The following is a 27,271-nucleotide window of genomic DNA, read 5'->3' on the forward strand; positions in this document are numbered from 1 at the left end:
AATGTTTTTAGCGTGAGGTTGCATGTAAATGAACACAGTACATGCAAAAATAAATAATGCGCTCCCAACAAAGTCTTGGTAACTTTCATCGGTAAACTAAACAGACTCGCTTCGTCACATCTCTCTTTTATTTAAAACATTCCAATAAAGAAGGGAGAAGAAAAAAAAAATTCAGAGTTGCTTTATGTTTTAAACATTCATCGTTTTGACTTCTATGTACAGTTTACATGGTGGAAGGTTCACTGCAGAGATTTCCAGTCACAGGTTTACCCGATCTACGCCTTTGGGCTTGCTTCAGCCTAAAGTATGTATCAATACAGTTAATATTTTCATAAAGAGGCACTAATGACAGGCTAGTGTACAACATATTATAAAGAACTGTAATTCAACAGGCGTCAGCAAAAATCATAAATAGCTTTTGCCTTTGGCTGTGATCAAACTGAGCTCAATCACTGAAAGAATTTACATATTAACATTTTTTTCTATTACATATTAAGGCTCAATAAATACAAGCACTTAAAATTAAAAATTTGCACAATCATCAAGTTTCACAGGAATGTAACAAGAGTCTGCAACAAGGCTGCAACAGTTTATATAATATGGGGAGGGGGGGGGGGGAAGCCACCAACAGGTCACGAGCATGAAAACACTTAGGTGTGAGCAAATCAGGAGATTGTTCCTTTGACCCACGAAGCTATGAAACTCATTGTGTAGTTCATTATCAAGCAGTTTGCCACCTTGCCAATTTACAGCAGGTCTGCACATTGAGATTCAAAATGAAATGGGGACATTAATAACACTAAATTTCAAAATCCAGCTCTTCAGAGCAAAGGTTCCTTTCAATGTAATTAAGATTTTAAAAAAAATAAAATAAAATAATACACACACACACACACACACACCACAGGAAATGAGTCTGTCCATCTTCCTGAGAAGATGGCCTGAAGCACCATTCAAAAGCAGGCATCACTTAGAATAGCACCAGTGAAACTCCCAGATATGAAATGATTGGCTCTTTTTCAGACCAAAACCAGTCTAAGGAAAAAGAAAAGCCACGACAGCTGCTGCACATCTGTGGGCTTGGTCAAGCTAAAATCAGTTTTGAAGTAGCTGCTGCTGATTCAGACCAACATTTGCTAATTGTATATATGTATTAAATATATTTAAAAAAAAAAAAAAAAAAAAAAAAACAAACTTAAAGTTAGGTAGCCTGTGAGCTGCATTCTCTGACCATATCAAAGGAGTCAGACCTGAATGGAAACGTGAACACGCTGATCTTGGCCTTCGTCACCTTTAACCACAATACTGTTGGCAGGATTGTCAACAGGGACAAATCCCAATATTTCACAGCTGAACGTTGTCAATTCATCGCCATGGCTACTAAAAGTCTGATCTTAGTGTTTAAAAAAAAAAAAAAAAAAAAAAAAAAAAAACCACAACAACACAAACAGACCCAACAACACACGCACACACACAAAGCTACATGAGGTCAGTTTGCCCAAAATTGTGCATCATTCAGCGAGTGGCTCCTATCGGACTAAGGAGAGGTAGCACGTCTCTCTGGTTTTGTCCTGGTCAGGGATTGGGTGGCTTCTCTGTGCTGCTGGGTGGTGTCAGAATTGGTCCCGCGGCAACAGGCGATAGCTGACCGGCGTTACTCTCAGAGATCATACACTCCTGAGCCATTCTCTGCAGGAAGAAACAGTTCCATGTTAGTAATTAAAATCACTTTATCATATACTTTAAGCTCCTAGGACCTGACGTCCACGTATGTGGACATCACATTTTGGGTTATTTAGACCAAAATACTCAATTTTTGCTCTACAAGGGCCTGATATCCACTTACGAGGACATTATACTGCTACTGTTCTATCAAAATTTTAAACGAATATCCTCAGATGTGGCTCTTATTTTTCTTATAAACAAAAATCAGGTTAAAAAAAAATAAATAAAAAAATCTGATAATTCTTTGTTTTTACATTGATCGGGCCCCAATGTGACCAAATATCAAAGAGAAATTAAAAATGCATGCCGTGGAAGAGTTCGGGTCTTAGGAGGTTAACCAAAAAAAAAAAAAGGAGAGACAAAAAACAAAAATCTGTCCAGTACAGATTTGCACAATTTTGCATAAAATGAGAATCACGATTTTTTTGCTTAGAATTGAGATCACGATTCTCTCACGATTTTCTTTTCCAATATAAATATTTATTGCACATCAACTTCGTAACAGTTGAGACCGAACATAAAAACAATAAATGTCTCACATTTTGTCGTTGCCGCAAAATGTTGTACTGCTTGAAATTCCGTCTCCACCATTGCTCGACACTGCGTGTATAGAGCAGGTAGTGCAACAATAGAAAAATAGTTGCGGGACGGCACTGTGTAGCGTTTGTCTAGGGCGATCGTTTTCCTAAATCCCTCGTTTTGCACAGTGTTGATTGGGAGCCATATCTTTAGCCAGGCGATAAGTGATAGCCGCCGTAATTTCTTTGTGCCTGCAGGAGTTCGACAGGTATGGGGAAGCGCTGTATAAGGTTCCCGTTATTGATGGTTGGGTGGTTGACTGGGACAGATTTTCTCCTGTCACTTTCTCCTCATCTCTCACGTGCTCACCGTTGTTTTTTTCCCCTGCCAATTTTAGCAGCCAGCTGGCTTCTGTATCACGTGGTATAAGGCTCCGACCTTGTCATTTGTTGAGCAGGAAGAGTGAGCGCTTGTTTTCATGCAGATTATGTCCCGGATCAAAATGCGGTACAATCGTCTTTTTTTTTTTTTTTTTTTTTTTTTTTTAAACATAGTTGTCATTTGGAAATGAGATCGCACATAAGTATGAATTGAGATCGTGATTTTCTAACGATTAATTGTGCAGCCCTACTGTCCAGTCAGTCATAAAATCAAATTTCAAAGCTTTCATGTCATTGATGGATGAACACATGTAGCCGGATTAAGCAGTTTCCCTAATGATCAAATTTGCCAGTTTATACCAAGTAGACCCTGAATGATCAGGCAAGTTTTTAAAACCCGAGTACCATTTTTACCAGGTAAAAGCCTGATATTGGTGCCTTACTTTTCCAGCGACAATAACAATAAGTGTTACACTATGGTAAAACAATTTAAGTGGCCTCGGTTATATTCTTTCTTTCCCTTTCTGGGCTCGAGTCCTCCACCGGTTCTGTACAAATATGTGAAATTTAAGCCAAAGAATTAACAACTCTTTCAATTATATAGACTTATATATAGGCATGCATTGCTCTAAGCTCTTGCAAGGAGGCGTCTATATAGATATTTAACTACACTTTCTAACCCTTTTAAAAACATTCAAAATTGTGTATTACTTTACAGTGATACTAATCTTGCATTTCAGATTCTGAGTTTTCTGTCTACTTTTTCTTACCAGTAGGTCCAGATAGGCCACGTGTGTCTGGATATTGTGTCTGTCATCTGCTCTGACTTTTGGGAAGTTCTTGAGCTGAGGTTTGGGTTCAGATCGCAGTGTTTCCATGAAGGGAGTCATCCACTGATAACACTGAGACACACTATCCCATGTGAGACCTGAGACAAAAACAAGTTAACGATTGTGAGTGAAGTTATAAAACAAAGAATCCCACCAACAAATAGAGCCAAAAAAAAAAAAAAAAAAGAAATTAAATCTGATGATGTGAATGGGGAAACTCACCTGAGACTTTATGAACAATGTCAAAGGTGGAAAAGTGGCAGAAGGCAGCTGCGGCAAGAACGCTGTAGTTATAGTCGAGCGCGGTGATGTCCATCATACACAAGTCCAACAGCTGCAACATGCAGGTCAAAGATCAGTATAATACTGAATCAGAAAGTGTTTGCATCATTTTTTTTTTTTTTAATTCAAACAGATGAATAAACAAGGATAAACAGAAAAAGAGGATTTAAATAAATGTAGCAGCTGTTGAAAGTACCTGTGTGATCTGGATGTAGGTTTCCTGGGAGAACTGCGGCTCCAGGAAGTTCACTCCATTTTTCTGGGCTTCAACCTGAGTGTACAGCTTCAACCAGGAGATGGGGGTCTCAGGACAAAGGTTCCAGTCTAACGCCTATGGGACAGCAACACGGAGGTCAACACAGAAACTTTGATTGCTACCACTCAATATTACAAGATTAGATTAGAAAGTGAAGTAGATGAGTTTGCGTACCTTTAATATGTGAAGCTCTGTGCGCTGGATGTCCCACTGGTCGCAGGCACCGTCTGTGACATAGGCAAACTCGTAGGTTTTAGGAGGGTAGATTTCCTGATGAGAAACAAGGGGCAAAGTTGGTTATTGAGATTAAACGTCATCAGCACAAACAGAGGTTTGACTATCAGAAATATCTGACTCTATAAGAATTAAGACACTCACCTCTATCTTGGAGGCTATGAAGAGCGCCGTGATGCCAATGAGTTGCAGGTAGTCTTTGTTGATATTCTCCTGAGTGAGCATGAAGCGGTCAAAGTAGTCCTGGGCAAGGTACGCTGTCTGTCTGTGAAGGCTGTACACCTCACTCACCTGCCGAGGCAATCGGACATAAAGGCTGAGTCTTTGTCCAAAACCAGAACAGTCGAATTTCTGCACATTAAAGATTTTCATGCTCACCTCAAGCAGCCAGTCCAGGAGAATTGCCCTCATCTTCGGCTGCAGTTTAGGATGCCGCTCCAGGTAGCTCTTGTCATGAACGTACTTCAGCTCCTTGTTAAGCATTTTGATCCACACATCGTCCGAACTAGCCCAACTGGAAGAGAAACGGCAAGTTTTAACCATTTATGCTGGTCAATAAGTACATGCAACAGTGATGCTAACAACTGACTACAGACTGGACAAAATCCGAGAGGTGAATTAACGAGTTCTGCAGACAAAGCAAGTAACAGGATACATCTGAAACTTGATTTTTACTTGCAAAGTGACTTTGACTGTAATTGAGGGCCTTGAACCCTAAATACCAGGTGGGGTGGAGCAACATCTCCAACAACAATAGCGCTGTGGAGTATTAAGTGTTACGCTACGACCTCCCTATTGAAGTGTAAAAGCTACACTTACCTGAGATGAGGAATGGGCGAAGCCTTGATGAAGAGGTTCTTGAATGTGTATTGTTTGAAGTTGGACGGGTTTGCTGGTTTTAGCTCTTTGTGGGGAGTTTCTATGAGAATGCACGGAGACGCTCCATCCTCTGACCAACACTTCTGGAAAGAAAGAATAAAACTTGAATTTAAAAGAGGAGATGGAAACTCCCAGACCTGACTGTTGGTCAAGCAGATGTATTAACATACTAAAAAGGGATTAATCTGGCACATCCCATTACTGTGAACAAATCAAAGTTCCTCAACATTGTGACTTCACCTAGTCACAATGTTAAATTTGCAAAATGTATGATTTTCTGTGGAATCGGTGGCTGCATTTCTCTGTCATTTTTGACACTGCCTACATACTAAGTGTCATCTGTGTGTGTGTGTGTCACATGTCTTTACAGCAGGACTCTACGTTACACCACCACTGAAGTTCAGTTTCATATCATGCTAAACAGCGACACCTGCTGTTGAATAAAAGGTAGTGCATGGCTACGACTGGAAATTTACTACTGAAAACTTTTCACCTACTCCTATAATATAATCTTATCCAGATACAAATCTGCCAGAAATAAGTCACTTAGGACCATGTATCAAGTCATGAGAGAAAATAGTTAAATAAAATATTTTAATTAAATTAAAAGGAAGCAATTCAAACAAAGCCCATTTTTGACTACAGACACCCATTCTATCTATAAATACAGAGACCATTTACTATAAAGCTTTACTATGTAGTACATGGTGGAAATTAAATTAATTTCCTTAAAAAAAAAAAAAAAAAAAAGGAAAAAAAAAGCTGGGCTGACACATACACAGGATAGTCAGACAGATAAACAAGTAACAACACAGACACACTGGGCTGAGCTCTTATCAGTAACAAACACACAGTCATTAAGCATCAATATCATTTGGGCAGTACTAACTTGTATTTCATAGCTTTGTTTCTTGGGAGCGGGTTGTAGTTTCTTCTTAGAACACTAAACAAGAAAGACAAAAACATGTGTCTTTGAGCTAAAAACAGGACAAAGCTGAGACAAACACTGATAAACTGAAACGCAGGATTGCAGCTAGTAACAGAAACAAACCTCAGTCTTTCTTTTCCTCAGCGTGATTGTGACGACTGGTGTGACGGGGCTGTTTTGATCTCTGGCTTGAAGAGTGATGCGATCACTGAAATTAAAATTAAATTAGAATGGTCAAATAAGAATCTGCCTCTTGCTCACTGAAATATTAATCGAATTAATCTGCACTTAGAGCCAGCTTTAAAAGAAAATATTGGTGATCAACTTAAACACCAGTATTGATGGAAATAATGACTGGGCCACAGTGACTGGAGACAAAAGCAATCAGCAAGGCAACTGTATTAGGAGTTTCGCCCATTTAAAGAAAGGGGTGATTACAGCTTGATGGATTTAAAGCTTTTACATTTGAGTGGCTGGTCATCTTCCTTATCTTACTACATGTGATTGTGAACTGGTGACAAGTACAAAAATGTATGACATCACTGTAGGCTCTAAAACCTAATTACATTTACAACAGACTATGCCTTTCAGCAATCAAAACATTAAAAGCAACAGTGAACAGACAATGTGATCAGTCTAACTATACAAACATCTATTAATTTTCACCTCCAGTCACTCATCTCTGCTTAATTTGAACAATGGTGTCAAAGTCTCCTGATGTATAAACATCTGGAGTTTGATCTCTGAGGACCAGTTTATGCACATTTAGAAATGTGCTTAATAGCTTTGCTGTAGGGTAGTGGCTCCACTTCACCTCCGGGCCCCCAGTTTCAGAACAATCACCAAGAGGTGCTCACCTGCGCCTGGACATGGTGCTGACTGTATTGTATGGCTCCGCTGTAAAGAAGAAAAGGAGAGATTATATTAAATAAAATATTAACACTGAACAGAGATATTAAAACAAAAAACTCCAAACACTTGGGACAAATAATTCAAATTCTCGTGGAAGTTTTCAAGAGTTAAGTGGGCCCTTTCTGAAGCAAATGCCCGCCCCCCAATGCAACTAGGCATCTGGTTTAATGCTATAGGATCATATACAACCAAAAAAAACAGTTTAAAAGTGAATGATCCACAGCTGGATCCTAATACGCTCAACAACCTCAGATATAATAAGACATCCCTTTGTAGGATTACTTCTAACCTGCTTACAAGTGATGGTTAGCTTATAATAACATATGCAGTGTTAGCTTGTGGCCACCATTTTAGGAGCCACGGAGATTCGATAAAAACCGAGAACGGGGAATTAACAATACCGACAGACTGCATATAAGGACTACCAAGTGTCTCATTTCAGAGTAAAAAGGTAAAACTGATTAAAAACGTGATAAATACAGAGCCAAAGCAGCCAGGCAGGACCTGTAAGCTAGTGTGGTATCTGCAGCCAGAAAAGAGGGGGGCTGGTTTTTCCCTCGATTTTGAACAAAAAAAGCGGAAAAATCCCGCAATTCATATCAAATTTACCACTTTCAGCGTCATAATATACATCTCCAAACATCTTTGGTGTATTTAGAATGAGTGAAATCGACAAAATACTAACTTTAATTCGGGGTTGAAACTCAAAGACGCGCCAATTTCCGCAGCGTAGAAGCGGGAGGATTTGAGCCCTACCTCCCCGAAACTGCTCCAAGCCTGCCGGGTTAAAATAGCCAAAAAGACCGCTTAACATAAACGATATATAATTTAAAGCCACCTGGGCACCTAAAACAAACCCTTATGAAGCACATTTGTCAACAAGAGGATTTTTAAGCGCTACACTGTAGGAGAAACTGAGACCGACCTCAGGCCAAAGATACAGAGGGGAGCTACTGTAATTAGCAAACTTAGCTCGGTAACTCCTAACTAGGTCAACAATAACCAGCTAACCCCGATGTGTACTTAAACTGGGCATCTACAGCTTTTGCATGCAAACGCATTAATAAATGCCTGGTTTAAGGAAACGTGCACAAATGACAAAGACAACGTGAGGACGTAATTTTGTACAAAGTTTTAAAGCTACACGCCTCAGTATTTTAACAGAATCTCCACCAAAAGGCCAAATTCTCTCTAAATACACATCTGGCACGACATGCAAGAGCCAACTAAAGTAGAACAGACTACATCAGAGGTGGAAACAATGCCCGGGCAGTTAAAAAAAACAAGTAAACAACAAGAAAACAAGAAAGCAGTCCCCGCTTTAGTCCGCATTTGAATCCTTTTTGCGCCAATAACGACGACTTAAATACGAAACCTAAGATGAAAACCGCAGGAAAGGTTAAGCAGCTTCGAGGCATAAAATATTAAACTATAAATATTCATATAGCTGAAGTCTCCGAGTTGGTGCTCTTACCTCCTTAGTGAAGAATGAATGAGTACATCAGCTGTGGCGCCGGCGCCAATCCTTATATCCGCATCTGCCTGCCTCCTGCCAGTGCGCATGCGCGTTCCCGGTTTCACAGAAACGCGCTAAACGTTTAAATACGAATTGAGATTTGTACAAACCGGCTAAACTGGACGGTTCTAATCGGGTTATTATAACTTCGACCGCGATAAAACAGCTTATTGACAGGCTCAGGACGGAGGTAAACCGGCTGTGCTTCCAGTTTGTCTGGAGCCTCCGTTCATTTCTAAGGGACACCGAGCTGAAGTATGAATTATGCAGTAAACACCACTTTCTGTACATTCCGGTTAAACTTTAACGATTCCGTAGACACCCTTGAGTATACTAGCAATAGATATTGGTGGTAATTATTTCAATCCGTGGAGTTATTTTCGCTTTTTTACGCGGCATCGAAACTCCTTCCGCATCCGAGTCCCGCCTGTGGGAGGGAGCTCCATGACGTAGAGCCAATGAGAAGGCGAGCAGCTGCAGCCGCGTGTTCCTTCTGCAGAATGTAAACAGAGGACCACGTGCATCTGCTGTCAAAAAGAAGTGCTGAAAAGCTGCTGCTACTTCCAACTTTTAACTACAACAGTTATAATTACTTCACGAAACAATAGCAGAGCAGCAGTTATAAGAAAGTAAATAAAATAACTTGAGATTACCAACCAGTAACGAGAAAATAAAACTGACAAAAAAGGCACCAAGCCACTACAGAGATTCCTAACAACAATAAAGTGGAGTAACAAAACAAAAACAAAAAACCCAGACAAATACTCAAAAAAAAAGAGCCAAATAATTAAGAATGCCATCAGTAAAAAAAATGCTAATATAAACCTCATAAATAGATTAAAAAAAAAAGCAACTACAAATAAGTCAGAGACAAAGAGATAATATGAGAATATAGATATGTAAAACACCAAAGTGGATCAAAAAGATCACTGAGAGGCATAAAACAGCTGCCAATACACAGTCAACTACTACAGAGACTCCTAAAAATCACAACACTACAAAGGGCTCAAAAGAGTCTTACAAGAACAACAGAGAGATATTAAATAACCATAAGTAGACACAAAATGGCTGTAAATACACAAAACTGTTGCAAAACAACAAGCACTTTGAGAGCACAATCCTCCGGAAAGGCAGCTTCCTCTCCAGGCAGTATTTACTTTTAAGGGAATAGTATTTTTTGTACATATTCTTTGTTTTCTTTGTTGTTGTAATTTGTACGTTAAGAAGTTATTTCATTGTTATTTTCAGCATTTTAGGAGCACCTTATCTAGCACTTTATTTAGCATCGTACTTTAAGCATAGATTTGCAGAGGAAGAACATTTGCATACAAAGTTTAATTATTTATTGAATATTTATTGTGTATTTTAAAATCAGTTGGTAGCCTTTGTTCCAGGTCCTGGACAGCTGCTCCTCGTCAAGAAATGTGGTGGTTGTCTGTGAAAAGGAAAGGTTGTGATTGAGAGCAAATAAGGTTTACCAGTAAGGATAACTAATGCAAGTGTGTGTGAAAATCTAGAAATAAAGGTGGTGCAAAGAAGCAACTGTAAGACACGATTACTCACCTTTCTTTCTTGTGTCCTGTTCAGGGTGTTTGGGCAAATGTTTCCTTGGAGGTCCAGACACCATTTAAAGGTTCCGGGAGAGGCCATGGGTTAAGAGAGTGTGGCGTTTTTATAATAATGGGTTTGGTGTAAGGATAAAGTGTAAAATATGTATTCATATGAAAATGAAAAATGTATTTAGATATATATTTATTTGAGTTGATTTATTGTATAATGTGGTGGAAGGTTGGGTTTGAGAACTCCCCTGTTAATAGAATAATGGTTTAGCCTGCGACAGCTGAAAGTACTTAAGGCTGCTAGTTGCCATTAGATGGGTGGACTGTTTGGTGAGGAGAGCTGTCGGATAAAGAAATACCCCTTGTTCCACTATACTTGTCTTGGTCTGCCTCATTGTAAATCCAGCCACAAAAGGCTGCCCTGTAACAAGCAGTAAACCTCAGAGCAGGAGCAGCAGATCAGCTGATCACAGCCTGTACACTAAGAAAATCTACTAAAGCTCACAATCAAAACTATTGTGAGCTTTGAGTCTTTTCCCCACACTGAGCCACTACAACCAATTTAAGGGTTCCTCCACCTGATGAATCCACTTTAACCTTTGACTGTACTCATTTCCCTTTTTAGGTGCGGCATTAAAGTTACTCTCTACGATGTAGACAACAGAAAATAGAGCTACTTTAAAAAAATGCACTCTTTTTTTCTTTGCTCGTGTTCTACATAATTGATTCAAGCTAAATAGATTCAATAGAATTAAAATTTAGACTGAAATACTTAAAGCTCTTGGTAATATGGTCATGTAGCAGATACTTGTAACATTATTTCAAAGGTGGATACAAGCATCAGTTTGTGCATTTTGTCCATCTGATGCCACTAGTTTGAAAAAGACCATCAGTCACTTGTCAGCAGCTTCTTGTTCTGAGGCAATAGTGCTAACCACTGCACTCCCTAGAATATGAAGTTATCTTCTGCACTATTATGTGTTATTTCTTGCTTTTGGTTGTTGTGTTAATAAGCAAAACTGAGGCTAAAGAAAAAGACAAAGACAAGAAAATTGTGTATGAAAACATTTATTAGAGGCTAATAAGAGATCACATGTATTAACTATTACAGTGTGAAAACAGATGACCCCACTTTTATTTAGCTTTTTTTTGTTTCTGATGTCAGAACAGAGTGATCTGTCATACATCCAAAATACAAAGGAAACCAGTTATGTTGATAAATAAAAAGGTAACCCTAAAAGTCCTACACCTTTTTTCTTTTTGGCAAAGTGCAGTATTATTCCAGTAAACTACACAGAAAAGCAAAAAATGACAAAACAAAACAAACAAAAACCCAAAAAGTCTAACACTTAGTGGAAAAATGCCATAAAATATTCTTCACACTTACAAATAAAACAATAGGAGAAAAAAAGAGGTTTTGCTACATCATTCCGTCTGGTTTGTTGAGTCATTATAAAAGCTGTACAAGGACTGGGCGGATGGTGGTGGTGAGAGCATATGAGCTTCCTCGAATGATGCATAGTTGGTTTCTGATGTTTGTCTGTGTGTTTTAATTTATTATTACGTCCACTTAAAAAGTTAAACAAAAAGAAAAACGAGTTCAAGTTCTTCATTGATGCATTGTCATCATAACATTTCAACCTGGAAGGCACGTGATCCACAAATTTCAAGGCATTGAACAAAAAGCATTACAAATCCCTGTTAGATTAATGATGGAGAGATGAGCTGAGAACAGATACTTAAGAAAAAAAACAAAAGAACAAAAAAACAAATAAATCGTTTAAGGCTCCTGACAGCAGGAGGAACCTCCGATCCCTTCTGTCTTTAAGTTTCTCTTTTTCAAAAAATAAAATGACACAAAATAACATCGTTCGTGATTGCAAAACTCACTGCAGAGAGAGAGAGACATTCGAGAAAGGACAAGAAAAAAAAAAAAGCTTGAAAACACAAGAGATCCACTCTACTACCGTTTACGATTATTTACAGCAAATAACAAAAATGCCTTACAGGGCTTTGTTAACAACGCTACCTTCCCAGAAACTCGACTAGAGACATTCAGTCAGGTTTACAAGGCGATTAGAACACCACACTGCAACAGTTTCCATTAAAAGTGACTGAATCTTTTCTCCTCCATAATATGTGTTCGTTCCACACTGCATCTCCGTATCTTCAGAACAGGATCGGTTTCCAAAACATCATTGTTAGGCAAATTTACAGAGTTTAGTAAGTTTCTGTGGATGTGTGTAAGGAAATGAATTTTTTTTTAAGTTGATAAATAAGCAAAATGTGAAGTTATATGTAGAGTCCTTCACCTGTTCTTAAATTATTTACGAACATTAAAATGGTTGCCGATTTCTGCCAGACAAAAAAAAAAAAAAAAAAAAAAAAAAGGGTTTAAAAGTTCGGAAGAAGAAAAACAGAAAAAAATTAAACATTTTGGAACAAATTTTCAGTTATAAAAAGTCACAGACTGAGTCAAATTTTCTGTTTAACATCAGACAAACATACATGCTCCAGAACTTTACTTTAAACCTGTTTACCCTATATATATTTAAATAGTCTTTTTTTGGCAGAAATGGTCTTCCATAGATTTTAGTCACTCTATAAGGTTGGTTATTTCTCAACTTTTGCAGTGTGGCGACTCGGCCTGGGCTCCGCTTATCCCTACAGCAGACACATCAAACCATTAAACAGTCTACCATTTTAGAGCACCGTAACCGAGAGCTGTTATCAAACAATTTAAAAAAAAAAAAAAGAACACCAGTATAATAAAACTACGGAGAGATTAAAGATCGCTGCTACTTTTTTTTTGGTTTAAATATTTAACGAAATGTAACTACGTTAACATGGAAAAGAGAACAGTTAAAATAGCATAAGGTACATTTCTAAAACCATGTTAGGTACAGTTGAGCAAAATATATAAACATAGCTGAAAAAACCAACAGTTTCTCTCCATCCTGATGGATTTCCAACAGTCAGCTGACAGTGTCAGAGTTCATTTCACAGTCCTGGGACCAAAAGATGTTTCTGTGACACTAAACAAGAAGTTGATTATTTCTCACAAAGGTTTTCACAGAGGGAAAGCACGCAGGGACATAGCTGGAAAAAGTCCGAGTACACGCAAAGAATCATCAGCCGTCAAGTAAATCTGCATTTTCCTAAAGAGTAAAGGTGATTGGTTGTGACCCTGAGAAGTGGACTGCAGATTCATTTAAGAACAAAAACAAAACAGAAAAAAAGAAAGAAAATAATAATTATCCATTTTTCTTTTTTTTCCCACCATCATGACACTAACAAAACTCTACAACCATGCAACAGATTGCACACTATCATAACCAAACACACCTAAGCAAGAAACCATGGACGCATATATACCAACTTCATACTGATATGTAATTTGTTTTTTCTTTTCAAAAAATATTTTTGGAAGTTTTTTTTGTTTTACATATTTTTTAACATTTCTATTTATCTCAAAGCTACTGTTAAAACAAGGCGTTTAGTGATATTTAACCCAGTATTTTTTCCATTTTTTTCTTTTCTTTTTTTCTCCTTTAAAGAAATATCGTGAAAAGTACTGAATTATAAAGTCAGAGGCAGGTTCAGCTGAAGCTGCAGGATGAGCAACATGGAAGTTTTTCACCTCTGGTGGTGCTGCAGAGCTCAAAAAGCAGGAACTTAAGGAAAAATACCCTTTAAAGGCTTTAATACAGCTGTGTTTTGCTTCACTGGCTTCATTTGTGGTGTTTTTGAAGCTTTTTAATAATCAGTCAAACACACACAGCATAAGGTTGGGTGAAGGGAACGAGTTCCTTCTGCAACCAAAGTGAATCACAGAGAGAACCGCAGCACAGAAACTAGAAATCTACGTCTGAAAGTACGAGAGCAGAAAATGGACTAACAGGCAAAGCAGCTACAGTACATAGTTAGGTTTGACTCAGACGTGATTCTAATTTTGCTGAAACTCTCTGTTTTCAGTTAACACACCCTCCAGTTTCACAGGAGAACCTTTGAATGCACGTGTTTAAGTCTGGCTGAAGCGTTTAGTATTAAAACATAACAGCAAGAACTGTGTTTTTTATAAAAAGAAGAGAATTTGTATTGCACTTATAAAGAGGCTCAAAATGTTGCACTTTTCTTCTGTAATAAAGATGTTATAAAGCTTTAAACTTACACCATCAAAAAGGCGTAATTATAATAAAGTCAGCTGTAATAAAGCAGAGCGTCTGTTCCTACAGTTGTTATGGACATACCCTGTTCTCCTCTAAAATGCAGGAAGTCACTCAAGACACAAACAGAGCATTTAGTACAGATCACTGATTATAAGCACGTGAGATTACATAAAGGGAATTTTTCCTTTAAACCCACCTAAACTTCATCCTCTAGTGTGAACAGCCCTTCACTGGCAACATATTGGGAACACTGCATTCCAATACTCCTGCATTGATTAAATGAAAACGTTATCCGGCTGCACTGTCTATGTTCAAGTCATTTAGGATCTGAAATGTCTCCTACTGCCCTCTGTCAGCCCAAAAAGTTGCCCAGATGACCAGCAGTCCCACTGTGAGACCCTGAAGTGACACCACCGGACCATCCTGCCACACAGTGAACCTGCCGCTTAGTAAAGTGACCTACAGCATTGATTCTACACATTAAGGTGACCGTAAAGAAGAAGAAGAAAGAAAAGAAAGAGAAGTCATCATGACCTCTGTTTCTCTCTGTGATTGGACGTACAATGCTCTGAAGAAATAGAAGAAGAAATGGTCTTGTGAAAAGGGAGGGGAGGGGGGGTTAACTTTATGACCTTTATATATCCCTTCTTCTCAGTATCAATACATAGGAGGATGGAGGATGGATGAAGAGGAGTAGGACTTGGGGAGTGAAGTGAGGGAGGGAGAAAAAATCTTCACTGGCCACATTACTGATATAAAAAGTCAACAGCCACCTTCCCGATTTCACCACCCATTAAGCTTTCAGGAGAAATTAGGTGTGAGGTGTGTAAGTGGTGGCTGATGTCGTAGTTAACTTGCTGCTGGTGTTTGTTTGTTGAGAAGATGAAAGAAAACGGAGATGAATGCTTGTGGGTGGCCAGTGTTACATTCCTGTACTGCTTAAAGTATTGAGGTTGATGATGATGATGAATAGTGATGAGGATGTCTCAGAAGTTGAGATGCCTCTGGCTGGGCTGGTGCAGGTGCATGGTGTTGGCTTTTGGGGGGCGGAGCAGGTTGAGGCGTCGCAGGGCTTTGCGGGACATGGGCTGGGTACGTTGGGTGGGGTTTCCCGGCCTTTGTTGCACAAGGCCAGCCTGAGCGGAGAGCGCCGCGGCGTAGCAGGAGGAGTGAAGACTGGAGCGCCGCTGTGAAACTGCCGCCTCTGGCCTGCAGGAGGCAGAAGTTTTCAGAAGAAGGCAGATTAGTTTTTAGCACAATGCAATAAGTAATTTAACAGCTGCTTCAGAACATGCATTGGTTTACAATTATATCCAATTATCAGGAGCATTTTTGAAGTATCTGCTACATTGTGTGCTCTTTCAGTTAGTAGATTATTTTTTATTAAAATGTCTCAAAAAGCCTGTGACTGGATAAGTTAACACTAAAAACGGCTATTGCGAAGTTGGTGCCTTTGAAGTGTTGTCCATTTGGTACTTTTGGACATATTTATAAATATGTCCATGCTTGAAATCTATTTTCCAATGATGATGAAATTTCTGTGCATGGACAGAGCCCAGATTTTACCTGTGGCGAGAGCCATCTGGCGTTCTTCTGGCCTTTTCCTTTCCACTTGAAGCTGTCAGGCTCGCGGTCATCTCATCGGACGTAAAGTTCAATTCTGGTTCATGTGAGCTTTGTGGCAGGGGGTCAAGGTTCAGTCGTGGGATGCTGTGGTGAGTGTAGACGGACATGCTGGGGTGTTCGATTAGCAGGTTCTCCAGAGGGCTGGGCTCCAGGACGATGGGAAAGGTGCTACGCCCAGTGAAGCAGGGTGGGGGGGTAAGAAACCAGCTCTCCTGCAGAGAGCGGGTGTCCACACGCAGAAACCCACTCTCATCATCTTCCTCGTCCTCATCTGGACCACCGTCCGGGTCGGTGTCAGCCGTTGAGTTGAGGGAGGTGCAGGAGGCGTAACGGACAGGTGGGATGCCCATGGGTGAGGGGATCATCACCAGCTCATCATCTTCTTCATCCTCCTCTGCCTCCACCTCCTCGTCTTCATCTTGGATGATGGTGGATCCCGAGTGGCCATCGTTACACTGGCTGGAGCCAGCTTCAGCTAAGGGGTGAGATGAAGGTGTCATTAATGGAATGAAAATAGTACTAGAGACGCATCAGATTTTATGTCTTATGAAAAAAGTAACACCTGTATCTGAAAAGTACCAAGTACTAGTCATTCCCCACATGCTCTTACAGGCAACTTTTACAGCAGAAAGAGTCATGTGAACAACCTGTTACAAAAACAGGCTTTTAAGGCTTAAACCTATTCATTATTAAGGCATGGCCGCTTTGACTGCAGCAGGTGTCTGCTACTGTGAGTCATCGAACTGCACCTCATGACAGTGTTTGTGCCTTTTTGAGCATCTTTAAAGCCATCGTCTGTCAAACAATAAGGCCTGTTTTGTATTGACCTTCCAGGAGGCGGTGGTGGTGAATGTCGTTAACTTGTAGAAGCTTGTTTCCACAACTAAAAACAGAAAAACTATTTTTTTTAAAAACCCAATAAAAACATAAATCCATTTTTAAAAATAACATTGGGTCATTATCTCAAAATTTGGACTTTGACTAACTTGAAATGTTATTTTCTCATTTTTGAGTTATTTTCACAGAAGTTTGAGGTAATAAATCAAAATTTTAAGATACCAAACTCGAAGTTTTGAAATAATAACCCAAAACTTTGGTTTATGTTTTTTTTTGAGTGGTGGAAAAAGTTCGTCCCTTAAACTTAAAATACATTGGTTATACACAAACCAGTGAAAAGAGATTCAAAAATAGGCGTCCCTCTCTTTACAGCATATCTTTGTAAACATGTTCTGCGCCCTACTTTTCTAAAATGTTTCTCTATGAGGTCTCAAACCATTTGGTTTACAGACATCATAAATCCAAACTCCTTTATGCAACAGGTCATTTACTGTTCCAGCTGTTGTTTTGATTTTAAAGTAAAACGCCTGTGTAATGTCATCAGTGTACCAGCAGGCGGCGCTGTGGCTTGACCACGCAGCAGAAGGGAACCTGCCAGATGTAAACAATAATTTTCTGGAAGCTGATCAGCCAAACAGCTGCAAGCAGGCTGACAGCCTGACAGCTCAACATTGCATGCCCAATGAACCACAGCTTGCACGCATGTTTCTGTTTGAATCTGCAAAAATGTCTGTCTGCTGTTAACCCCAGGGAGAGCAACCTAAGCTCTCTCTACAAGAAGCAGCATACACAACCACTGCTCGTTCCTTTGCACATAAATCATCGTGTGCAGCGAGCACGCATACATCCTGCCCTGCTAGCTATCTTATGCAAAACTGGAGGCTTGCCAAAAGCTGCGGGTCGGGCTCTTGTTTTGATCCAGCCACAGCTTCTAATGATTCACAGAGAAACAGGAAGTTGTGAGGTGGAAGGCCAACATGATCTCAAGCTTGCAGACTGGATGTTAAAAATAACTGTGTCAACACAGCAGACATCTCTGCTTGTTTTCAGTTTTCTTTAAGGATGGGGCCTTACTTTTGTAAAGAACATGATTATTAGAATGTTTTAGTGGTCATCAAACACACAGGATGAAGATAAAGGTTTTTCGACCTCCACCCTTCTCCTCTGACCTCAGTGCTCTCACCCGTTTACTGTGAGAGCAGTGTTTGAAGCTCAATTTCTACACGTGACATTAACACCGCGCTGTGGCTCTGACTCCCTGGAGTTCACAGAGGAGTCCTTGTTTACCCACAACGGGCCAGAGAGGTTGCAGGGTGCTGACTCAGTTCGCAGCAGCTGATCTTCTCACTTTATCCTCTCAGCAGCACTGTCCGAGCCCCATCAGCTGCTGATCTCTTCCTGCGGAGGCTGCAGGCGTTTGCAAACACAGCAGCTCAAGGTATGCAGTGTCAACTAGACAACAGGTCTCCAGCTCTAGAATGGGGTGCATGTAGTGTTTTGTACACTTGGGCTCACTGTACATTGGGTTAATGAGGTCAGTCCAGATTATGAAAGGACCAGCTGATCCCCCACATAACCCTGTCTCCTCCATGAACCACAAAGGCTCAGAGCATGCAGAGCATCAGCAGAGCAAACAGACAGCATCGCCTTTAACCAGACTTCTTCAGCTCCTGGCCTCATTCAACCACATTTGCAACGTTCAAGCCATACTTTCTTATAACATTATTACTTCTTACTCATTTCTGACACTGTATGTGGCACATTCATGAGCCTGTATTCACACTTGATAATATGCATGAGTGATGACAGGCCATAAAAACCTCATTTTTAAAAAAAATATTGCTCTTGACATGCTTACTTATGTGATAAAACCCAAACACAATTCTTTCACCACACAGATCTAAGAGCACAAATGTTTGTAATAGAATAAATAATAGGTCCCCCTTAAATCAGCTCTAGCCAGAGCTGGTGAGAAACCTGACAGAAAATGTCAACAAAACATTGAGTCACAAATACACTGAGCTTCTATCAGCCTTGTACAAAACATAGCATGGTGTATCTTTGTGATGGAGACACGGATATGATGTAGCCAGGTGTTTTTATAGTGGAGGGATGTTTGAGGAAACTTTCTGCCCATACATGTTTACCTCCTGGAAGCACTGGGACCTATTTTTACCTCATCTGGTTCTCCAGACACTTTTGTTTGACCTGTTTGCAGGTTGACTTGCCCATAAACTGCCTGACATCCAACCTCTTCACCCCCTCCAGCTTGAAGTGAGTCAGACAGCCTCTCGTTCTCACCAGCCCTCGTGCCAGAAATATTCACACGGTTATGGAATTTTGGGAGGGGGGGTCAATTCAAGTTAAGACCCACTGTGGGTTAACACCAAACCAAAGCTGTGCCAAGAATCATCCAGAGCCATTTGGGAGTCACTGCAGTGTGTCATGTTTCTGCATACAGTGTGTGGGTGGGTGACTTGTTGAACTCTTCTGTGTCGTGTCGTGTCTGTTTTGACTGGAATCTTTTTATGGTCTCAGACTGCACTGGAAACTTGGCATGGTTTTTACCTGCCATTACAAAACTCTAAAGTTATACACTGTCTTTCTAGCTGGTTGCTCCATGTTGGATTAGCTCAGTAGCCTTTCCTGAACTCACAGTCTTCATCAGGGGGTGGATTTTGCTCTAATCTTCCTCAAACTGATTGACTTTTTTACTTTTGGCATATATGCATGGCATTTAACACTTGCTATGCATATATCTGAAGTGTGTGTGTGTGTGTGTGTTTCTAATTTGTTTACCTATTTAACCCAAAGTTTTCACATATGCCATATAGTGAAATGCTGGATAAAACATTTCTGCTTGAGCCCTTTGTTCCTCAGTGTCCTCCTGTTAGAGTCAGCTTTCATTTCATAGTTTAGTTTACAGTGTTTTGAGAACAAAAATGCATTGTCTGACAGCTGAACAAGTGAAGCAAGTCTCAAAATCGTTCTAAAATCACTGCTGCGTGTCAAAATGTTTATTTACCTTCTACTTTATGGTACTAATGCAAGGTGTTGGCTGATTACAGATTCTGAACCATTAACTGGTTCTTGTGAGAATCAGACTTACTCAGGTAGTTGACCAGGATCCAGTCTTCATCCTCCTCCTCTGTCTCCTCCACTTTGCCGTCCCCAGGTCTGCTGCCTCGACTCACCTCCTCCACATCGTCCCCAAAGAGAGCACTGGCGAACCTCTGGAACATCCTGAGATGTCCTGCAGGGGCGTGAGGATGAGGGAGGGGTCGGGGGAGGCGCGTGGCTCTGGGCGACGGCGGGGAGGTGTTGCGGTCGTTTTGGTCATCAGCTGCGGGGTTCACAGCAGGGGGAAGGCTCCGTAAAGGTGCTAAAGTGCATCAATAAGTTGTGGTCATAGATCATCTGAGGGCCAGCAGGCGCAGGCTGGACATCGCTCAACGTCAGGATCGCTTCAGTGAGTGCAAAAGTCTTCAAAAAAAAAAGCCCTGAGAGGCAGAGAAACATGAGGATTCGGTTATAAACATTTACAGGTGCTGGTTTTACACACAAGGCCTCACATCTCCATCCCTCATTAAAGATGTTAGGACAGAGCCTGAAAACACACCAGGGCTTCCCAGAGAAATGGTTTAAACACAAACACACACAAGAACGACTTTAATGACAAGCCTGTTAGTATTCGCCTCTAGCTGCACAAATTTCCGGGATGGATTAATTTCCTGTCAGACTTGATGGTCATGAGCAGCAGCTGCAGTTTCTTCAATTATTGATCTGAAGGAAACGAGCGGAGAAAAAAGATGTCCTGTCTGTGTTTAATTCACGTGCAAATAAAGGATCTGCTGTGCTCAGAGGACGTACAGACACAGCTGGCTGGCAGCCTGTTTGTTGGCCTAACTACAGCCTTTCACATGAGGAAAGTAGAAAGAAATGAAAAGTCACAAGTGTCACTGTCACCCTACAGCTGCTGTGTAAATGGAACCCACTGGCACGATATTAGCAGATTGAAGCCAAGTGTACTCCCCCCCCCCCCCCACCCACCCACCCCTTATTTTGGCCTTCACTCTACGAATTCAGGTTTCTGTAATATGTCCAAATGAACTCTTTTACTGTCCAACATGATAGCCCTATAGACATTACTTATGGCTAAACAAACAAACGATGGTGCAAGATGCAAATGTATCATCTATAAGACTTCCATTACATGTAAATTAGATGTAAACTGAAGAAAATGTGGCAAATATGATAAGCAATTTCATCATACTTCGTGTATAGGTGTGTCAGGCAACACATGAACACTGCATTAACAGGTGCAGTAGCTCAACTGTTGTAATAACAGCCTTATCTTACATCATTCACAACCTAATCATTTGTTATGAGTAACGAGCTCTCTCAGTGGATAAGTGACATTTTAATTTCATATATCTGTTGGCACTTTTTTCTGCTTACGCAAAATGACTCACGATAAGTTATGGTTTATCCACGAACACTTAAACATCTAGTTACAATAACTGTAATCACCGGTAGGAGGCGGAAACAAAGCACGGCACTGGATAAAAACACTTAAATGCTCATCAGGAGCAAACAAGCCCAGATATCCGATTTTTTTCTCCCTACCCTTGAAGGCGCATTGCCTCTGGCTGTGTTGCGTTTAATTACCTCTCGTATTTTCCGGCACATAGCGAATAAAAAGCGCTCTTCTTTTCAAGAACAATCTAACCCCGCCTCTGTAAACATCGAACAGCTGTGAGGGACAGAAAACAGAAAACGCTTCTGACTGACTCACTGTCTCACACCGACAACAGCAGGCTGATAATCTGCAGCACCTGTTTCTCATTCCCCTTGCTCACCCTCCTGCCCCTCCTAGGGCAGGTCATTTCAGGATAGGCCTAAATCATTTACACGACTTTATTCCTGTTATTATAATAATAACCATACACAAAGAAAAGCTCTCCCGGGCTTGGTTAAAGCCCGGTTAATGCCTGATTAATGCTGTTAAACGGGTCACTGAACGTCAGCGCAATTGATGCATCTATTACATCAGATCGCGCTTTGTTTGGGTGTTGAGTGCGAAACGGGCTGTAAAAGAAAGATGGGCTGTTGCATGGCGTTTAAATCGGATGTCTATACAGTATGCAGTCTGCGGGATTAAGAATAAACCCATAAAGTGGGATTCAGTGGAGGATAAAATACAGATTACCCACGTTTTAGCTGGCAAACAAGAGTTAATACACAGCTAAACTCAAAGGGCGCACGCTTTTATCCTCACCTTAGATGATTTCTGTAGAAAATAGTTACGATTGTTTGGGGAACCCATCTTATTTCGCAGCCCCCCCCCCCCCCCCCAAAAAAGATTCTTATTGACTTTACGGGACAAAAGCAGCAAATAGTCATTACCGAAAGGAATACTTGACACCTCTGCTTGATAAAAGACCAATTACCAAGTTAAGTTTGTTCTCAATGGAGTGATCGAAGCGCTAATGTGATTTGGCGTCCAGACTGTGGGGGGATAAAGGCTGAAGTGATTCGGTAATAATGTGGAGCTACAGCTCCCTAAGAGTGTTGGCCGGTTTCGATGGTTATACAAGGAAAGAAGGAGGAGGAGGCTGTAATTCTACCCGCACAGTGCTGGACCGCATATTCACTTTAACTTTTATCTCCGTATGATATGATATCAAATATTTTCCCAAAATAAACTTACTCCAGTCCAAGTCGAGCAAAGGCAGAAAGCTGTGCAGAGCCACGGCAACCAAAGCCACCGGCAGAGAAAGCCGAATAAAACGCACAGTTAAGGCTTAATAATGGAGCATAGCTTCTTAATTGCTGTATATCTACCAAAACACCAAGTGCCTCTCCTGTTATGTGCATGCAATTTATATATAATACCGAAATCAGAGGCTTTGGGGCCGGGTATATTCACCGAGATGAAAACAAAGAGCTCACCTGCGGCAGAAGGAGGAGGAGGTGTAAACGAGTCCAAACCGTGATTAAAATCCTTAAAAATGAGGTAGATGCGTTACTTTTCGAAAAATAGAAAAACTTGAGGTTTCTTCGCGGAAGAAATAAAATATAAAAACGTTACTTTAAGGACTGCACATCGGGAGTCACAGTGCGGCGTTTCTTTTCAGTCCCGTTTCCTCCTCGAGCCCCCGACTGCGCCTTCTTTTGTTGTTGTTGTGGAGCTCAACAGCTGATCGGCCGTGACGTCGTTAAGGACCACCTCTCTGCGGGAGGAGCCAACCGGAGCCCTCGAGGGGCCAATCAAATGCGCGTTAAGGGCAGTCACTAACCCACGTGACTCCCTCCTCCCTCTCCTAAGGAAAAAGAAAGGGACATGACTGGACAAAGCGCTCAGCTGAGCAAGACTATAGTGTGTTTCTTTCCCCCAAAACAAGTTAATGTTACATAACAGAGCAGATATCCGGGTCCAGCCGCTGGGTTTCCTGTTTTCTAACCGTTCAAACACCCCCTTAGAGTCATCAGATTTACAATTTTATTAAAATACGATTACACAGCGAGGTTTGAATAAAGTTTTCATCATTTACTTTAGAGTTAAGAATGATTTCATTAGTTTTGACATTTAGACATAAATAGAGCATACTACACAAGTTTTGGGGATTTTTGTAAGTAATATGAGTATCTGTGACGGTTACAGTAGAGTAACTGTTTTTGCTTTAAGATTAAGTAAAAAAAATGCTACAGCAGCACTTAATATTTAACCGTTTAAAAGCCAAAAACGGTTGATGTGCTTCCACATTATATTTGTCCCCTTCCAGTTTCAGCATAAAAGAAATGCAAAAATCCAGTAAAGATCAGTGTTGTGCTCAGCAGTCTCAATCCTCAGAAATGCAAAATGAGAAAATGCAGCCCTCCCCCATGTTTCACACTTCATCCTCTTATCACCCTCCCTGCACCCAACCGAAGAGGTGGAGGAAGGGCCATCAGTTCCAAATAAAAGGCCTTAAAGATACACTTGGATATCTTCACTGGTCTTTAGCTACAGCTGTAAAGTCGATACTCTTATGTTCAAACTGCACACTATGTTTTATTCTAGGCTTGGTAATAACAGATACTATGAACAACAACCAACAGTTGTTGGATTTAGACATGTCAAGAGTACATGGTATGCTGGATTTGTCTTCATGTTTAGATGAATGAAATTCTTCAGTGTGGCCTGCACTGTACTGTTTTCCATTTAAACTGAATACTTTCCCACTGATTCACTGACCCGTTTTTACAGAGAGCAGCAGCCCGATAAACATAATGTCGCCATTCTAATAACAGTTAACGTTTAACTAATTTATTAACCTTTAAAACTGGATTAATACCACTCTTTCTGAACAGCTGTCATAGGTATCCACTGCAGTTTCCAAGACACCACATCAAGTATCAGGGAATCAGATGAGTTTTATATTAACATGAATTTAGTAAGAAGGACAAATATTCTGCACCTCTTCCTAATTTTCACTATTTATAAGCTTCTGACTCGCATGCTTGGCTCCAAATTCAAAATCATGTTAACAGGATGGAGATAACATCAGTTTTGGGTTTTTTTGGTCAGCAGCAGGCTTAATAGGATCCACCTTCGGAAGGGTTGAAGTAGGAAACCCAGCCTTCACCCCTTCCCCTTTTTAAAAATCTCATCCTCCCATTGCCCTGCACACGACCCACACTGTGGAGGAAGGGCCATCAGGCCAGACAAAAGGCCTCCAGGAAGTTGTGTTATTCTTCATCTCGAACCGCCAGTATGTTCTGTTCTTTATCTCCAGCTATAAAGTTGTTTTATGAAGATGTTATGGTGTTCAAAGTACTGACAATTTTTTTTCTCATAAATGCTAGTATACATAAGGTGAACATAAACATGTAGGTCTAACTGTATAACACGCTATAATGCAATTGTAGATAAGATAAAAGTGGTCTGTCAACTAGTATTTTCTATTGTGGACACCAGCAAGTGCCGGTAGCTTTATAAACAGATAATCAGTGGAAAATACTCGCTTTTAAAAATGCCCTCATATTAGTACATTATGGGATATTGCTCACATCAATTGTCACGGTGGTCATAAATGCCAACGATAGGGACACGAGGGCTTTTTTAGAGCAGGACATTTAAAAAATATAATGATGAAAACAATACCACGAATGAAATCACATCAAATATGAAAGACTTAAAGACAATGATTCTCTTTTAAAAGAACTTTGTTCACAACATGAGGAGCATTGTGTCCTGACCTTCAACCTCTTAAAGGCAGGTGATATTTCTTTTAGTACACTTCAACATAGTACACTATGTATACTTCACTCCTGCTTGATCAGTGTTTGTTTTTTAACAGAATTGGAACACAACATGTTCCCTTTTATCAGAAATGATTACAGGCATTTTGATGGTGACTGTATTTCTTTGTACAATGATTGTAGTACTTTAGATAATGTAGACAAAACAACTTGTCATTCCTTTTGAACACGCATAATACTTAAATTTTACATGTGGAATAAAAACACTTAATAGGGAAAAACCACGGACTGTATATAAAAGATTTACTTAGCCCTCTTGATGGTATCCATTAAGGTTTCGTAGTCATGTAACCACTAACCACGTGGCATTAACTTTTCCTCCATTTTGGGCATGTTGACAATTGTGGTGATAATGTAGGCTTAAGTGAATAAGGCCCAGTGTCACAGGCCTAGAGACATGTCCAAAGCCATCCGACAAACACTGAGAAATCACCGTCTGCTTGGCAAAAACCTCCTTGTGATTGCGTTGGTTAACAGCAGATTGCCCCAGTCACCTTTAGTTTGCATGAAATACAGCGACTTCTTTATAAACACTCACCAGCTACTCTGTGAGCTGTAATGAAGGAATGAAAGCAGGTAGCAGGCTGTAAACATCCTTATTAATTGTATTACGTTGAGTATTTTAATACGAAACTCTATGGGGATTGATTCATTCTTGTAGCCAGCCTCAGCTGGCTGTGAGAGCAACTGGACTTGTGTCAGCTGTGGTTTGGCACAAATATCAAATAAGACTACAACACATGGCGCTGTTAGCTAGCTTGATAGCATTAGTGCCACCTAATTAACTGAAAATGTATTCCTCCCGGTCGGTGGTACCTCCACATAGCCAGTGTTGACTTTAACTCAGAAGTCGGATATCAGAACTCAGAATGACGTCACTTTTGAGTTGAGTGCATTCCAGATGTAAAGTCAGAAAAACAATGAAAAACAGGATTCATTTTGCTTCTTAGCATAATAGAAAAATGTGTGTATCGCTAACAATGCAGCACAATGCTTGTTTTTTTGCTCTGCAGGACATTCATGGATAAAGCCTGATCAGTGGTCTACGCATAGCGTATTTAGCGAGTCAAAAAAACACAACAGTGGCAGCACAGATTTAAAGTTTACAGCTTTACTTCTGTTTACCTTCAATGCTGCCATATTGGATTGTTAACTCATTAACTAATAGTTTTTACCATTATTAGTACACACAGCCCAGGTACTAATAGTGCACTTTGGAACACTCAAAATAGCAAATATTGAAGTATGCAACTTGACATACAGCACGAGGCTCACTGCAGTCTTTATGAATAGATGTTTCCCTTTGAAATGTCCCATTAAATTTCTACCTTTTAGTATTTTCCTTCCAATCCATATGTTATATTTTCAAATCTTTTTACTAAATATTTACACTTGATGTTCATGCTTTTGTTTTTGAGGTTTTTGTAATATTGACTAGCTTAAGTTTCTCTCTTTTGTTCTCCCTCCAGCTGCTTTCTCTATTTTTCCTCCAAATGTGGAAAGTTTGAGTTTCAAAGTTGACTCATTGACTGTTAGATGTTACAGGGTTGGAATGCTACTGAGTATATTTACTCTTCTTACGTAATTTTAGACTGTTGTTCTTCACATATTTCTTCTACATTTCAGAACCCAACATGACACTCTTTAACTTTATTGAAGACATCTGGCTACTTAGAATTCTTTAAAACCATGGAGTTTAATCAACTTGTGGAATACATAAGGGATCACTGGTTGTGATCCCTTATGTATGTAAAGACTGCACAAAGTGACTGCTGTCACTTTGTGCAGTCTTTTTGGATGTATTTTGAGTATATTTTGTTTTCCCTAATCTTGCTTTGTCTACCTGGCATTCTTCTTTTTCTTCTCCCTGTAGCTGTTTTCTATCTTTTTTTGTATTTCACTCATCCTTTGTGTGGCTTTGTGCGTCCCTTTGAGTGCTTTATGTCTGTTTGAGCTTGTTTTGTGAGTTTTTGTCATTATTTTTTGCCATTTGGCAGTGGCTTATGGGTCACTGAGGTTGTTTTGCTCCCTGTTGGGATCACTGTGTCTCCTTGTGGTCATTTTGTGCATCTTTGTGCAATTTTAGTTAGTTTTGAACTCTTTATAGTCAAATTGTAGCTCTCCGGATGAGTTACTTTTCAATAACAATTGTTAGGACTCACTTTAAGTGGACTCTCTGGTCCAGAGCCACCAATCCTGGCAGTATGCCTGACTTTTCTACAGCCGTCAACATCCACACAGAAGAAATGCGATTGGTTCAAGCAAACAGAACAGAAATTCCAGTGGAACATCCATGTCGAAAAAACATACAGGGG

The 27,271-nt window shown here is 40.1% G+C and overlaps 2 protein-coding genes across 3 annotated transcripts; both read right to left on the reverse strand.

Moving 5' to 3' along the window:
• Positions 1–1,442: 1,442 nt before the first annotated feature.
• Positions 1,443–8,498, reverse strand: ccne2 (cyclin E2). 2 transcript variants are annotated; one of them, XM_040030534.1, is made up of 12 exons: positions 8,420–8,498; positions 6,891–6,930; positions 6,157–6,241; positions 5,995–6,048; positions 5,046–5,188; positions 4,605–4,740; positions 4,371–4,517; positions 4,167–4,262; positions 3,933–4,067; positions 3,677–3,788; positions 3,395–3,552; positions 1,443–1,689 (listed from the first exon to the last, which is right to left on the reverse strand). In XM_040030534.1, the coding sequence occupies exons 2-12, from the start codon at positions 6,902–6,904 to the stop codon at positions 1,576–1,578; spliced, it is 1,194 nt and encodes a 397-aa protein (XP_039886468.1). In that variant the 5' UTR covers positions 6,905–6,930; positions 8,420–8,498; the 3' UTR covers positions 1,443–1,575. The 2 variants fall into 2 exon arrangements, with proteins under 2 accessions (XP_039886468.1, XP_039886469.1); XM_040030535.1 differs by lacking the exon at positions 8,420–8,498 and adding an exon at positions 7,631–8,332.
• Positions 8,499–11,072: 2,574 nt separating this feature from the next.
• tp53inp1 (tumor protein p53 inducible nuclear protein 1) lies at positions 11,073–22,842 on the reverse strand. The gene is made up of 4 exons (XM_040030540.1): positions 22,605–22,842; positions 19,762–20,152; positions 15,756–16,290; positions 11,073–15,398 (listed from the first exon to the last, which is right to left on the reverse strand). Exons 2-4 carry the CDS (start codon positions 19,892–19,894, stop codon positions 15,176–15,178), a joined length of 891 nt encoding a protein of 296 aa, XP_039886474.1. The 5' UTR covers positions 19,895–20,152; positions 22,605–22,842; the 3' UTR covers positions 11,073–15,175.
• Between the last annotated feature and the right edge of the window lie 4,429 nt (positions 22,843–27,271).

Source organism: Simochromis diagramma, unplaced genomic scaffold (assembly GCF_900408965.1).
Source record: "Simochromis diagramma unplaced genomic scaffold, fSimDia1.1 OVJJ01000361.1, whole genome shotgun sequence".
Lineage (NCBI taxonomy): Eukaryota > Metazoa > Chordata > Actinopteri > Cichliformes > Cichlidae > Simochromis > Simochromis diagramma.

Coding starts and splice junctions, on each gene's coding strand:
- tp53inp1 (XM_040030540.1), bottom strand. CDS start 19,894: ATGTTCCAGAGGTTCGCCAGTGCTCTCTTTGGGGACGATGTGGAGGAG. Junction 16,291..19,761: donor GATCCTGGTCAACTACCTGA/GTAAGTCTGATT, acceptor CTCACCCCTTAG/CTGAAGCTGGCTCCAGCCAG. Junction 15,399..15,755: donor CCAGATGGCTCTCGCCACAG/GTAAAATCTGGG, acceptor TGCCTCCTGCAG/GCCAGAGGCGGCAGTTTCAC.
- ccne2 (XM_040030534.1), bottom strand. Junction 6,049..6,156: donor TGAGGAAAAGAAAGACTGAG/GTTTGTTTCTGT, acceptor TTTCTTGTTTAG/TGTTCTAAGAAGAAACTACA. Junction 3,789..3,932: donor CCTACATCCAGATCACACAG/GTACTTTCAACA, acceptor TGCATGTTGCAG/CTGTTGGACTTGTGTATGAT.